Genomic DNA, 13,928 nt, shown 5'->3' on the forward strand with positions numbered 1-13,928 from the left:
CTGACTCAAGCTTGAATGCTTTCCACTGGTTACAACAACCATTATATGTCTTTCATGTGTAAATTTGTTTTGAGTTGGGTTTTCTTTTAGTGTAAGTCTTAATGAATAAAGGATATTAGGCATTGTACAATCATCATCTTCCCATTGCTTCTGCATTCAGAGTAATTTCTCATTTAGGAATTAAAGAAAACATATCCTTCCTTCCACAAAGATTATTTACATAAGACATGAACAATAACCTAAATGGTAAAATGTAAAAAAAAGAAAAAGATTAAGTTCATGTATCTTTTCATTTTCCTTTCATCACCAAAGATGCTGGAACACAGATAATGCAGGGAAATACTTTTGTACAAAATTTCTATCAATGAAAGCACAACACCAGCAAAGACGGATTACCTTGTATTTATCCATTGAAAGAACACATTGGATGGTGAGGACTTTTTGGAATGACAACAAAGCTCTATTTGAATACTTGAATTTTCCCCAAAACAAAAGCCCTGACTTTGATGAGGGTTACTTATTACCTTGAGTCTCAAAGTGTGGCCCATGAACCAGCAGAATCTGCATCGACTGTGAGCTTGTTAGAAATGCAGTCTCAGGCCCCACTCTAGACTTACTGAATCACAAAGTAGAGTTCAACAAGATCTCCAGGTGATAGTATGCATGTTAAAGTTTGAGACGCACTAGCATATTACATTGTTAAGACAATGATGCTACCAAAAATGAAAAATCTGTGAAGCCCTGTGCCCTGAAATGGTCAAGCTGATTGTACAGCAGTGGCTCTTAACCCTGGCTGTATATTAGAATCACCTGGGGAGGCTGGGCGTGGTGGTTCACACCTGCAATCTCGGCTAAAGTCCCAAACTTTGGAAGGCCAAAGTGGGCACGTCGCTTGAGCCTAGGAGTTCCAGACCAGCCTGGGCAGCATGGTGAAATCCCGTCTCTTAAAAAAAATAAAAATAAAAACCACTATTTATATACGTACACACAAAAATTAGCTGGGTGTGGTGGTGCGCACCTGTGGTTCCAGCTACTCGGGGGTGCTGAGGTGGGAGGATCACTTGTGCCTGGGAGGTAGAGGCTGCAGTGAGCCGAGATTGTGCCAGTGCACTCCAGCCTGGGAAACAGAGTGAGACCCTGTCTCAAACAAAAACAAAAACAACAACAAAAAAATCACCTGGGGAGCTTTTAAACTGATGCCAAGGCTCAAGGCAAAACCCCCCTAAACCATATGGATCAAAATCTTTCTTTGAGGTGGGGCTTAAGATCAGAAAAACATTTTAAGAAGGCCTTGGGTGATTCTTTTTTTTTTCTTTATTAAAATACTGAGTTTTATTTCACATGTATATTTCTGTCTCCCCACCATTTCCATGTCTGACCACCGCTACTACTATGTCATATCATAACATTCCATACATACTTAAAACCAAGCAAAGGGTGGAGTTCCATCTTTAAAAACTAAACAGACATGTTGGACAACACATTCTTGGCAATGGAACCTGGACAACATTTATCAAACACGGAAGAGAAAGTTCTCACTCTGCATTATAAAAAGGACAGCCAGATATCAACTGTTATGGAAATGAAATAAGATGGAAAATTTTTAATAAATTGTTTAAACTATTTTCTTAAAGAGACTTCCTCCACTGCCAGAGATCTTGAATAGCCTCCTGGTCAGTCACCCAGAAGCAATTCTTCACATAACTGATGAACTTGGCTTCCACTTTGGGAAGAGAACCACCTTTTTCTATGCTTGCTTGCATTTTTGCTTTAACGTCTTCTACAGAACTAGGTCCCTTTGGTGTTTTAGGAGTTTTTTCCTGTTTTTTGGAGGATTCTTGTCCTTTTGATCTTGGTGTTGATGATGGTTTTGAGTCTTTTCCATTCTGATTTGACTTCTGTGCATTTTTGGCTGTAGTATCTTGTATAGATTTCTTCACTGGTGCTTTTTCTTCAGTTTCCTCATCAACAAAATCATCATCATCATCATCTTCATCAGCAGCAAGTTTTACTTTTTTCTGTGGAAACTTGCTACCACTTCCAGGGACCAACTGCTTTCCAGATATACTTAAGAGTTTCACATCCTCCTCCTCTTCATCTTCTGACTCTGCATCTTCCTCCACAGCTACTAAGTGCTGTCCACTAATATGCACCGGCCCTGAACCACACTTCAACCATAAGAGCGCTGGTGGTGTTATTTCAAAGCCCCCAAGGGAAAGCTTTGGCTGTACAGACATTTTCAAAGTTGCCAGTGTTACTTTAATTGGACTGCCTTTGTAATTCATTGCCTCTTCTTCAACAATGTGCAATTCATCCTTTGCACCAGTCCCTAAACTGACCGTTCTTAAAGATAACTGGTGCTCATTTTCATCATTATCCACCTTAAAGTGATCATCTTTATTGGCCTTTAGTTCACAACCGAAAAGATAGTTCTGGGGCCTCAGGGGGCTCATGTCCATGCCCATCGAATCTTCCATCAGGTGGCTACATGCACTTAGGTGGGAGAGAAGGTGGACAGAGATAAACGACCCCAGCTCAAGAGAACAGCCGCGCAGGACAGAATCACACCTGGGCGGGTGATTCTTATATACAACTGTGGCTGAGAATTATTAGTGTAGAGCAGCAGTTCTCAAACTTGAGTGTGTATCAGAATAACCTAGAGGGCTTGTTAAGATACAGATTACCATGCACAACTCTCAATTTCTGATTTAGCAGGTCTCAGGTAGGGCCCAAGAATTAGCATTTCTAATAAATTCTCAGAGGTTACTGATGCTGTTCCTCCAGGACCACACTTTGAGAACCACTGATGTAGAGCAAAAAAAGTGACTGAACTGGAAACTCAAAAGACTGCCCAGGGTCTCTCAAAGGCAAAACAATTCATTACCTCACACCCATTAGGATGGCCACTATCAAAAGAACAGAAAATAACAAGTGTTAGGAAGGATGCAGAGAAATTGGAATCCTTGTACACTGTTGGTGGGAATGTAAAATAGTGTGGTTATTATTAAAAATAGTACAGAGGTTTCTCAAAAAATTGAAAATAAAATTACCATATGATCTAGCAATCTCACTTCTGTGAATATATCCAAAAGAACTGAAAATAGGATCTCAAAGAATTATTTGCACACCCACGTTTATTGCAGTATTATTCACAACAGCGAAGAAGTGGAAGCAATCTAGATGTCTAACAGATGGACAGATAAACAAAATGTGATATATGTATACAATGGAATACTATGCAGCTTTAAACAGAAGGAAATAGTGTCACAAGCTATGACACGAATGAACCTCAAGGACATTATGCTAAGTAAAATAAGCCATGTACAAAAATATAAATACTCTATGATTCCACTCACATCAAGTATCTAAAGTAGTCAAAATCATAGAAAGTAGAAAGTGGTTGCCAAGAGCTGGTGGAAGAGAGAGAGGAAATTAATGCTCAATGGGTATAGAGTTTCAGTTTTGCAAGATGAAAAAGTTCTAGAGATCTGCTTTACAACAACATGAATATGTTTAACACTATTGAACTGTATGCTTAAAAATTGTTAGGATGATAAATGTAATGTTTTTTCAACTACAACAAATAAATAGGCAAAATAATTGAGGTAATCAATTTTCAAAAGTTATTTGCTTTAATGTACATGCATATGTTATTTAAATTTTTACAATAAATCTTATTTCTAAAAAGCTTTAAATATAATTATTTTATGGTTCCCCAATAAAATAAACCAATTTTTCAACCAAGAAATACTTCAAAATCATGATTTAAATATTTTAGACCCCTTTTTGCTATTCAAAGTGCTTTGGTTTGAACTTTTTTCTTTGTGTAGACATTTTTCTCTGAGATTCTCTCTGAATGATGAGGTAAAACACCATTATATTAAAATACAACTTTAATCTTACAACCGCCCCCAACATGAAATCCTTAGCTTTTGTCAGAACCCCAAAGAGTCCTCTTATCCAAAATTAAGAACTCCTGCTCTCAGAGGGTATCCCTACTGGGTATAGTGCCCTATAAGGGTGTTCCCATGGAACTTCAGTAAAACTTTGTATTAATTACCTCAATGTCACCTACAACTCTCTGCCACTGTCTCTTCCATTAAGAGCAAGCTTTCTGAAAACAAAGAAGAGTCCTAAATTTATCTGGCACCTAGATGTGCATGAGAATGTGTTCAATGCAACCTCTATAGACACATGATTGAATAAAAGATCTCTATATTCCCTTCTACTTTGTACACTATTGATAATTTGCAAGAGATGAAATGTTTTCTATAGGCATATCATTTGGAATGATTAGATCAGGCAAAGGGTACAAATAGAAAACAGAATTCTACCTCCTTTTCTTCTCAAGTGCTGTAGTACTCATAGAGAATAAAGATGTAAGTTTTCCTGGCTAGACACCTTGCACCTTTCCCTGGAATCCCAAGCCCTCAACCGCAGTTATCACCAGCCACTGACAAACACTTCAGAGATTCTCAGGGCCTAGACATGCCTCAAAGAGAAACTACATAAAGGGCTATTTAGAGAACTGACACTTTCATTTTAAAAGTCCCCAAAACATGAACCAGCAATGGTAATGCAATAATTCTGGAGACTGGTGGTTCTAACAAAGACAACTGAGAGGAAATAGGGAACAGACACACAGGTATTTAGACATAATTGGAGGGAAGTAGTCAAGAGATAAAACTCAGCTGGGGCCATCAACCAACTCTAATAACTTGCTCATTACAGGATTTAGGATGATGTGGCCCACATTCTCCCTGACAATTCAATTACATTAACAGATTTATACTTTTATAGAATTGTGTATTACGTGCAACTTTCCCTTTTCAACAATAAATGCATTTTGGTAATATAAAACTGTCAAGACATTATAGTGTTTTATTACAAACTGACTTTATACACAGAATAGCATAGTGGTGAAAGAGCAAAGGTTCTGTAGCTGGACTGGATGATTAGAATCCTGGCTCTGTTCCTTACCAGCTATGTGACTTTGGATATATTATTTAACCTGTCTCAGTTTCTTTATCGATAAACAGAGTTAGTTAATAGTATACATCTTATAACATCATTGCCTAATATAACTTTCTGTGATTTTGGAAATGTTCTCTGCAGTGATCAAATGGTGGCCACTAGCCTTATGTGACTACCGAACAGCTTAAATGTGACTAGGATCAACTAAGGAACTAAATGTATAACCTTATTCTATTTTAATTGATTTAAACATAAATAGTCCTATATGACTCATAGCTACTATCCTGGGAAGCACAGTTTTATAGGGTTGTAAGGATCACATGGGCTACACATTCAGATCAGCGTCTGGCACACAATAATCAATAAATATTCACTATTGATATTATCCACCATGCCATAGAAAATTGGTATGCAAGTGTGGGCTATAATTTTCTTTAACACTTTTCCTAAATCTTGTGGATAATTCTTTTTCCTACTATTTATATTTACTGGCTAATTCCCCTTCCGGCTGGCACTGGCTTCAGGAAACACCTGACTAGCCTGCACACCAAGCCCTACCCACCATTCCTGGGCATAACGCATGCGCTGCATGCTGAGTTTTTCTTAAGATTTTGCAGACTATTAAGAACACATTTGGTCCTGGTCTCCTTCAGATTCTACCACCACCATCACCCCCGACCCCCATCACACCCCCAATGTTTTTACTACTTTTACCAGAATCTTTCAAGTATTAAAGCATATTGATTTCCTATTGGGATAATTTGTAAGATGATTTGATTATTGTACTTGACATAACCAAATTACTCAGTTATTCTAAATCTTAAAACATCTCATCAGGCTCACAAAAAAACCTATGAAAATTATCATCACCTTGTTTTTTAATGAGGTTAGAATGAAGTTAGAAAGGTTGTCTTTTGATTCCTAGTATATACTAAAAGGCAACCACTCATGTTTTAGTACATATGTTATCATTGAAAAGGTTATAAGCTCTAATTAATAATAATGTGCATCTCTTTTTATATAGCAATACTATTGTATTTCCTAAACAGTCCCATGACATTAAATCAGTTGTTTCTAGCAGAAAGAGTCCTAGAACAATACAAATTGATAAAGATTTCCTTCTCTTCCTACTGGAGAGGATACAGCTGAGAATATGAGAATGGCTGTCAGGAGAAATGAGAACTGAGGCTGGGCACAGTGGCTCATGCCTGTAATCCCGGCACTTTGGGAGGAGGTCGAGGAGGGCAGATCACCTGAGGTCAGGAGTTCAAGATGAGCCTGGCCAACATGGTGAAATCCCATCTCTACTAAAAATACAAAACTTAGGCGGCCATGGTGACATGCACCTGTAGTCCCAGCTACTTGGGAAGCTAAGGCAGGAGAATCACTTGAACCCAGAAAGCAGAGGCTGCAGTGAGCTGAGATCACGCCACTGCACTCTAGCCTGGGCGACAGAGTAAGACCCTGTCTCAAAAACAAAAACAATAACAACAACAAAAACGGAAAGAAAGAAAGAAATGAGAACTGAAAGTCTGAATTCAGATATCTAAGAAACACACTAGACAGATATGGCCCTTAAATTTTAATTTTATATTCTAAAATATGAAATACTGAGAAACAAGTTAAATAATCTGACATATCCCTCTACCCAATGAGGAAGGCATAATAAATCAACTGGCCTCATGTAATACCAGAGAGAAGCTAAGGAATAAAGAAAATAAGATACAAAAAATAATTAAAGCATCTATTTTCAGGTATATACTACTATCAAGTGTATAATAAATTGAATTATAAACTCAAAAAGGAAAAAAAGCAAGCCACTGCCCAGAAATAAAAGGGGCATATGGGGGTGGTGAGTGGATGGTTCTTTACTACTCTTTTAAAGGTAAAAGCATCCTGTTTTGTAATAAACTGTTTCTATCCTGGGATTCCCCTTGCTTTATTCTCTGGCATTCTTTTTCCCATTTTTAACAGTTAGAAACAATTTTAACTACAAGCAATGGAAACCTTGAGTTCTGTTACAAGGGAATTTTTTTTTTTTTTTTTTTTTTTGAGATAGAGTCTCACTCTGTCGCCCAGGCTGGAGTGCAGTGCAGTGGCGCGATCTCGGCTCACTGCAACTGCCGCCTCCAGGGTTCAAGCGATTCTCCTGCCTTAGCCTCCCAAGTAGCTGGGACTACAGGCATGTGCCACCACACCTGGCTAATTTTTAATTTTTAGTACAGACAAGGTTTCACCATGTTGGCCAGGCTGGTCTCGAACTCCTGACCTCAGGAGATCTGCCCACCTCGGCCTCCCCCAAAGTGCTGGGATTACAGGCGTAAGCCACTGCTCCCAGCCAAGGAATTTTTTTTTTAGTAATTGGCAGTCCAGGAAAAGGGTGAGATTTAGATTTGATTCTGAGGTACAACAATAAAAAAATTTGCATTCTACTGTGTCAATTTTATTCTAAGGCTTGATTGCCTTGTGATTATAAGGTAACAACTTTTTAAATAAGGGCCACCTACTTCCAGCCTGACATATTCTTTTCCTCACCAAAGAACCAAGCCCTTCCCCTCAGTCTGATTAGACCCAATTTAGGTCTTGTGTCCACCCCAGACCAATAACAGCTGCCAGGGAAATGTCTTGCACTAACTGGCTTAGATTAGTCAGGACTAACCTCTGGAACCAGGGATGAGATTCACCTCCCCAATCACACGAACTATGGGAAAGGAAGTTCCCTGAACAAAACGAGAGTTTCAGTAAGAAAAAAAGAGTGAAATAGATGTGGAAAAGGTAATCAATAGACTGCACTTCTCTCTCACTCCTGACTGACCTGCTATCTAGTGTTAAATATTTTGACCGATTACTAATAGCATGCTTTACTGACCATAGCACTGCTTGTACATTTAGTGGTAAGTGGCTGCTGCTGTGGGGAAATGAATAATTAAAGTTAAGGATGCTAAAAAAACTTTCTAGCTGAACCTAGGGCCATTATGAGCCAGAGTTATGCACACAGGTACTGTTGTCCAGCATAGTTGCTCACAGGTGTAGCAAAGCAAAAAATCTGAATAGTCAAAGCATAGTAGGTGTCTGATTTACTGCCCTTACTAAAGTTCAGGACCTGAATAGTATGACACCCTACTGAATAAAAAGGCAAGGCAGGATCATTGAAATAAGGCCCTAGAAAGTGACCAGACCATTAGCATTGCAAGGATATTCATCATAGTAGGATCTTACAGGACAGGGCTATCTTGTTGAGGCAGTAAAGCAATGCAAGTAACCAATATAGAAAGTCCAAAAATGGAAAACAACAAACCCTTGAAGAATTAAGAATAGTGTTTATGTATCAGCATTCTTTCCATTGCACCACACTGTCTTTAGCAGAAGCCTAAAATTCTTCAGATGGGTTACACATGAAAGATCTTTCACTCTCAAATTCTTAGAATGGAAAGTAACATCTTTGTAATTTAGAAGACAAGGAAGAAAATGGAATCCTCTCAATTTCTGATATTGTCCAAGTTTTAGGCAAAAAGGAAAAAGAAAGAAAGGAAAAAGAAAGCAAAGTTTTACACAGCTTTCTAGCCAAGAGAGTTGAAGTTTTTGTTTCTACTGGTGAGAGCAGGTAGAGATGTATGTTAATAACACCTTTTCCTTTCTAACACTAGAAACAATTGAGTAGTCAATTCTACATGGTATAAAGAGATGCTCTGAGGACAATAAGAGAGTCACTTGTGTACTATTAGAATTCTTGAAGGGTCTACAGATTTTGAAATAATTTGCAACAAGAGTACAGGATCAAGGTGTTTTCATGCATCTCCTTAGCTACATTCCAAAACAAAATTCATTTTCAATTTGGCAGAGTGGATTTGGGAGGACTGTGTTTTTGAGGGGAGTCTCAGAGTTGTGACCAGGGCAGTGGTCAATAACATATGCTTGTAGATGCAAAGACACAACTGAATCATGAAAGTGGCAAGAGTGTCATTTCTTCAACTTTGGCTTTTCTAGTTTGTAGTAAGTTTAAAAAAAATACTGGAGTACAAAATTCACTTTTAAGTTATTTGGCATATCTGTATCTTTTGGTTGCATTGATAATTTAAAAATAAGCAATATGCTATTTTTAGTATCTTAACTTCCCTACACATAAACTATTACAATTAAATCCTGTTTAGTTTTTTTTTTTTTTCCTAAGCAACTCTACTAAGATGACTGTTTAGTTTTTTCGCCATCTCTACTTTACAATTTACTTCCTATATTTTATATTTGGTTGTTCTTTCAGAACATGTCATGGGCAGTTTCAACAGACAGCACATGACACATATTCTTTCCAGATTTCTACAATTAATCCTGAATTTATTCCATTTCCATTTGCAGAAAGTCTGAAATATTTTCCATTGACATTTCACAGGGATAGAGCTGTAGAGTTCTACCTCAATTTGCAATGGATTACTAGGAAAGGAGGTCCCTTATTATATGGACCGTCATAAAAACCAAGACAAGAAACTAATAACCTATATTCTCTAAAACCATGTGCATCACAAGATCATTAGGTATAAGCATTTCTAAGGCATGAGAGAATTAGCACTTCACAGCCACAAGCAGGAGATGCCACATTCTATAATCATCTTTATTTCTTTCAACTGAGATGGAAACTTGCATCTCACTTAAGGATTTTAGAGCAAAAAGGATCAGGAACATTTATTTTGGCCCATATCCTTTTGCGTCTTTTTCTTTCTCCTGACGTTCTCTTGTTAATCCAGCATTCTTATTTTTCAAAGAAAAGACTAGCTTGAATTTTTATCCCTTTGAAATGTATCTCACTGGACCCCTTATAAATCACTTCTTAACTGAAGTGAACTTTCATTTATTTTTAAATTTCTCAGTCCCTAGGGAGTGCCATATTCTTTATGTTACTTTAGTTAGAATTTTATATTTTAATTTTGCCTAGAGTTGGAATTTCAGATAGCTTAAAAGCGTTTTCATTTTTTTTTTTTTTAAACAGTGGCCTGTAAGGTATATTTAGCCTTTTGAAAGAGAGATGCTTTTCTGAAAAATGCCTTACAATTTTCACATTGTTATAGACTTACATAATTTCAGGGCAGCTTTGTAACAACATTCAAATTGACAAGGGTTTCAAAAACTTTCATTTTAATGGTCTCGCCCAGACAATCTGCCATTTAAATTTCTGTAGGAGAAATACTGATATTTACAGAAACTTGTGGATCCCGACAACCTTGCTTAATTTATCTATTTGAAGTTGATTTTTACATGCTAGGTTTTACTAAGCAGAAAGCAAGAAAAAAATGAAGTTTTTAAAAGATTTAGACCAAAATACTATTATGCCATTTCGGTCTTCACTTAAGTAACTCTAAGACAGGATTTCTCAACTTCTGCATTACTGACATTTTGGGCTGGATAATTCTTTGTTGTAGGGGGCTGTCTTGTGCATAATAGGACGTTTAGCAGCATCTCTGGTCTCCTCTATCCAGTAGATGCCCATAGAACCCCTGCCTCACCCCTTCCTGACCCCACAACTTCTGACAACCAAAAAAAATATCTCCAGACATAGCCAAATGCCCCTTAGGGGTAGAGGAGAGGGAGATAAAATGGCCCTAGTTGAGAACCACTGCTGTTTATTTTGTGCATCATCAAAACTAAAGTTTCTACTACAGTAAGCCTCGGTGTTTATTTTTACAAAGGAGGCATATAGCAACTAGAACCAAAATCTTTTATGGTGGTGAAAACATATTTCAAAATATGATCAAATTGAAATTATAATTATAAATTACTCAGTTTCTGTGCAGCAAAGTCTGATTTCAACTGAACCTCAGCTACTTTCAAAGTTATTTCTCTGTAAAGGGCACCACTCACTTTTAGGTTCGTTTGCAACATTTTCTTCTTTTCTCTCTGAAGTTCTTTTCTGTAAGGATGGATATTTTCCCTTCTGTCTGATAAAGCAGCCGCGACGACACTACTCTTTCCTTTGCTCACTTCACACCTCAGCATAAAATTGCTTTCATGTTTAGCTATGGCAGAAGAAAGAGAACTAAGGGTGACTAGTTCCTTCTCCAAAGTAAATGCCACATTATCAATTAGGAAATTCTCACTTCCTGATTTTAGATTTTTGAGGAAACAGTTTATAGGGAGAATTCTGATGAGATTATGAAGGCACTGGAACATAACTGTTTGATTCCTAAAATAAAAAAACAAACAAAATATTACAAAAATTAGGACAGCACAAAGCAGTCATGTACAACATACTGCAGTAATCAATTAATATTCATTTATAAACACCATAATGATAAACAGAACCAATTATGTACATAAGCATTGATAAAATTCAGACTATAGCAATCAAATATACATAATCCCATATCGAGTCAGTTAATATTAATCAGATTGTTTCCAATTAAAATTTTTTTTGCTGAGTAATAAGGTCAATATAATATCTTTTAAAATTTTACTGTGGAGGAGAAGTAACGGGAAATCTCAAAATAATTACTAGGCACTAAAAAAAGCCAAAAACAAATACAAAATTAAAACAGAGATCTTCAGTTTATAAATGAAGCCAATGCGTCCATTCATACTAGGCCATGGCTCTGTATTATTGCCATGGCAATAATACAAAACCCATGCGGATTGCTGTTGAACCACACATTGATCACACTCATACACACTAACTTCTCTGGACTGATTACAATTTAATATGCATTACCTGGAATAGATTATTAAAATCCCTTCAAATGGTGTTCTCTGTTTCCAAGTGAAGAGTGTCCCATAGAAACTTCCCGGCCTTTCACAAAAGTACACTTCTGGAAATTCTTTGATTATTTCACATTTCATATGTTCTAAGAGCCACACCTTCATTGAATTCAGGGCATAGCCGGGTGATGTGATTTGAAAACAAGATTTGTGGAATGCTGCAAGAAGTGCAAAAAGATCTTCCATGTGCTCTACAAAAAAAGTCACAAGCTCTATCATTAAACTCTGCCCATTATCAGATAAACAGAATTCTTAAAATTTTCTAATTCAATTAAATATATAATCTAAAAGTGCCAACAAAATTACCTATAGGTTTCTTCCTTGGAAATGTCAGTAGGTACTTCCCAGTGGAAAGATCTTCTAGACTTAAAAAAACTCTGCCACACACAACATAACGATCTTTAGGACAGTTACCACTTTCTCTCTCCATAATTTGTAGCAGTACAGTGCAACAAAATTTACTGAATGCTAAAAGTGGTGAAAGAGATGTTACAGCAGTAATTATCTGTACACACTCTTTCTTAGATGGGTGTTCACAAACAAAGCTTTCCTCTTTCTTGCTATCAGGGGTCAACTTGACCCTTTTTGCTTCCAATCCTATTTCACATGGCATCAAGTATGGTGCTGGGAAAGGATTTGTACTCAACTTAATCACTCTATTTTGACACTTAAGAAGCCGAAATCTGGAGTCATGGGCTTGATCCATTAACAATGATAAAGTCACATCATTCAGGGACCTGTAAAAAACCCAGACTTTGGTTTAATCTAAAAGCTCATTCTTTAAAATCAAATTGATGATTAAATGTCATACAAACAACAGTAAAAAATGTTTATTCTTTCCTTTCCTAGAAAACATCATTTCAAATGTAAAATATATCAAAAAGTTAAGAGTAAAACCCAAACACATTTTTAAAGGTCCTGTGATAGCACTTCTAAAAAGGCAAGCAAAAACACTGTAACTATGCTAGGTTTTAGGAAAGTAAAATTTTTAAGATAGAGGAATGGTATTAGGAATGATAGTAAGAGAAATTAAAGTAAGACAAAAATTTTTTTAAGATAAAGGAATGGCAAAATAATGCCTGGATTTTATCTCTTAGGTTGGTCTTTTTTTTCTCCTCTTTTTAAACAAGAAAAAACCTACTCATTATTTTTTAAGAGTTTATTTTGGTAATACGTTAGAATGCAAACAGCTCTAGACTAAAAATTGTATTTTTTGTTCCTCTAAATGACTTGAATAAAATCTGCTTTTTCAGTCAGAATATTGTTCATCCCTCGGCAATTTTCTGTCTTGTCTTTTTTTTCATATGCTAAATAGAATTACTTAAAAATGTTTTTATATATAGAACATTTGAAACATACAAGGAGAATAGTGTGGTGAACCTTTCTGCCCATCACTCTGCTCCAGTAATTATCAACTCATTGCTAATCTTGTTTCATCTATACCTCCATGCACTCCTCACCCCCATCCCCCAGATTATTTTGAAGCACTCAAAGGCATTATATTATTTCATCTGTAACTATTCCAGTGTATGTATCTAAAAAATAAGAACTTTTATAATTACCCCCCAAAAATTTCCATATCTACATTTATAATAATTTACAAATATATACAGGCTTATTGTAGTACATTCTAGCATTGTCAAAGTTTATCAAGTAAAACAGGTAAGAATGGTGACATGACCAAAGAAAGAACTTTAATGTAGAAATTTAGTACTGAAAATTCCTTTAATACAGGAATTTGACCATATGTCTAATGAGTTACACTAAAGATTTAAAAAGAACTCAAAAATCTTAATTTGCACTAATTGAACTATTGTTTTGTTGGGAATGCTGTTTTATGAACACTACATATATACTGTAGAGTAATTATGTAGTAGGTGCAACAGAGAATTGGGATTATCAACAGGGGAGAAAGAAGATACAGAAAGAAGAAGATACATCATGATGATAAGTAAAAACCTTGAAGTTTTTACATCATGGTGATAAGTAAAAACCTCAAGTCCTTAATCTGAATTGGAAGTATCAGCATGGACTTACAGTATATTTTATCTCTAAATAAACCAAAACCACAACAGACCAAACTAACAAAACACATATTTCCTACCTCTGCTTACTAAAAAGGCCCAGACACAACAACCCACTGAGGATAAATAAGCACCTCTTGCACTCAAATTCTGATTTCTAAATCACAAACTATACTTGAGGGTCTAACT

The 13,928-nt window shown here is 36.4% G+C and overlaps 2 protein-coding genes across 2 annotated transcripts in view; both read right to left on the reverse strand.

The window, feature by feature from the left end:
• Nucleotides 1-13,928, reverse strand: part of FANCB (FA complementation group B) — a 77,305-nt gene that overhangs the window by 40,770 nt on the left and 22,607 nt on the right. Inside the window, 3 exon segments of the mRNA XM_063660415.1 lie at nucleotides 10,825-11,146; nucleotides 11,669-11,906; nucleotides 12,022-12,452. Of these exon segments, the coding sequence (XP_063516485.1) occupies nucleotides 10,825-11,146; nucleotides 11,669-11,906; nucleotides 12,022-12,452 (991 nt within the window).
• On the reverse strand, nucleotides 1,041-10,916 carry LOC129024808 (nucleophosmin-like). The gene is made up of 2 exons (XM_054472026.2): nucleotides 10,825-10,916; nucleotides 1,041-2,493 (listed from the first exon to the last, which is right to left on the reverse strand). Exon 2 carries the CDS (start codon nucleotides 2,475-2,477, stop codon nucleotides 1,629-1,631), a length of 849 nt encoding a protein of 282 aa, XP_054328001.1. The 5' UTR covers nucleotides 2,478-2,493; nucleotides 10,825-10,916; the 3' UTR covers nucleotides 1,041-1,628.

This window comes from Pongo pygmaeus, chromosome X (assembly GCF_028885625.2).
Source record: "Pongo pygmaeus isolate AG05252 chromosome X, NHGRI_mPonPyg2-v2.0_pri, whole genome shotgun sequence".
NCBI classification, from domain to species: Eukaryota; Metazoa; Chordata; class Mammalia; order Primates; family Hominidae; genus Pongo; species Pongo pygmaeus.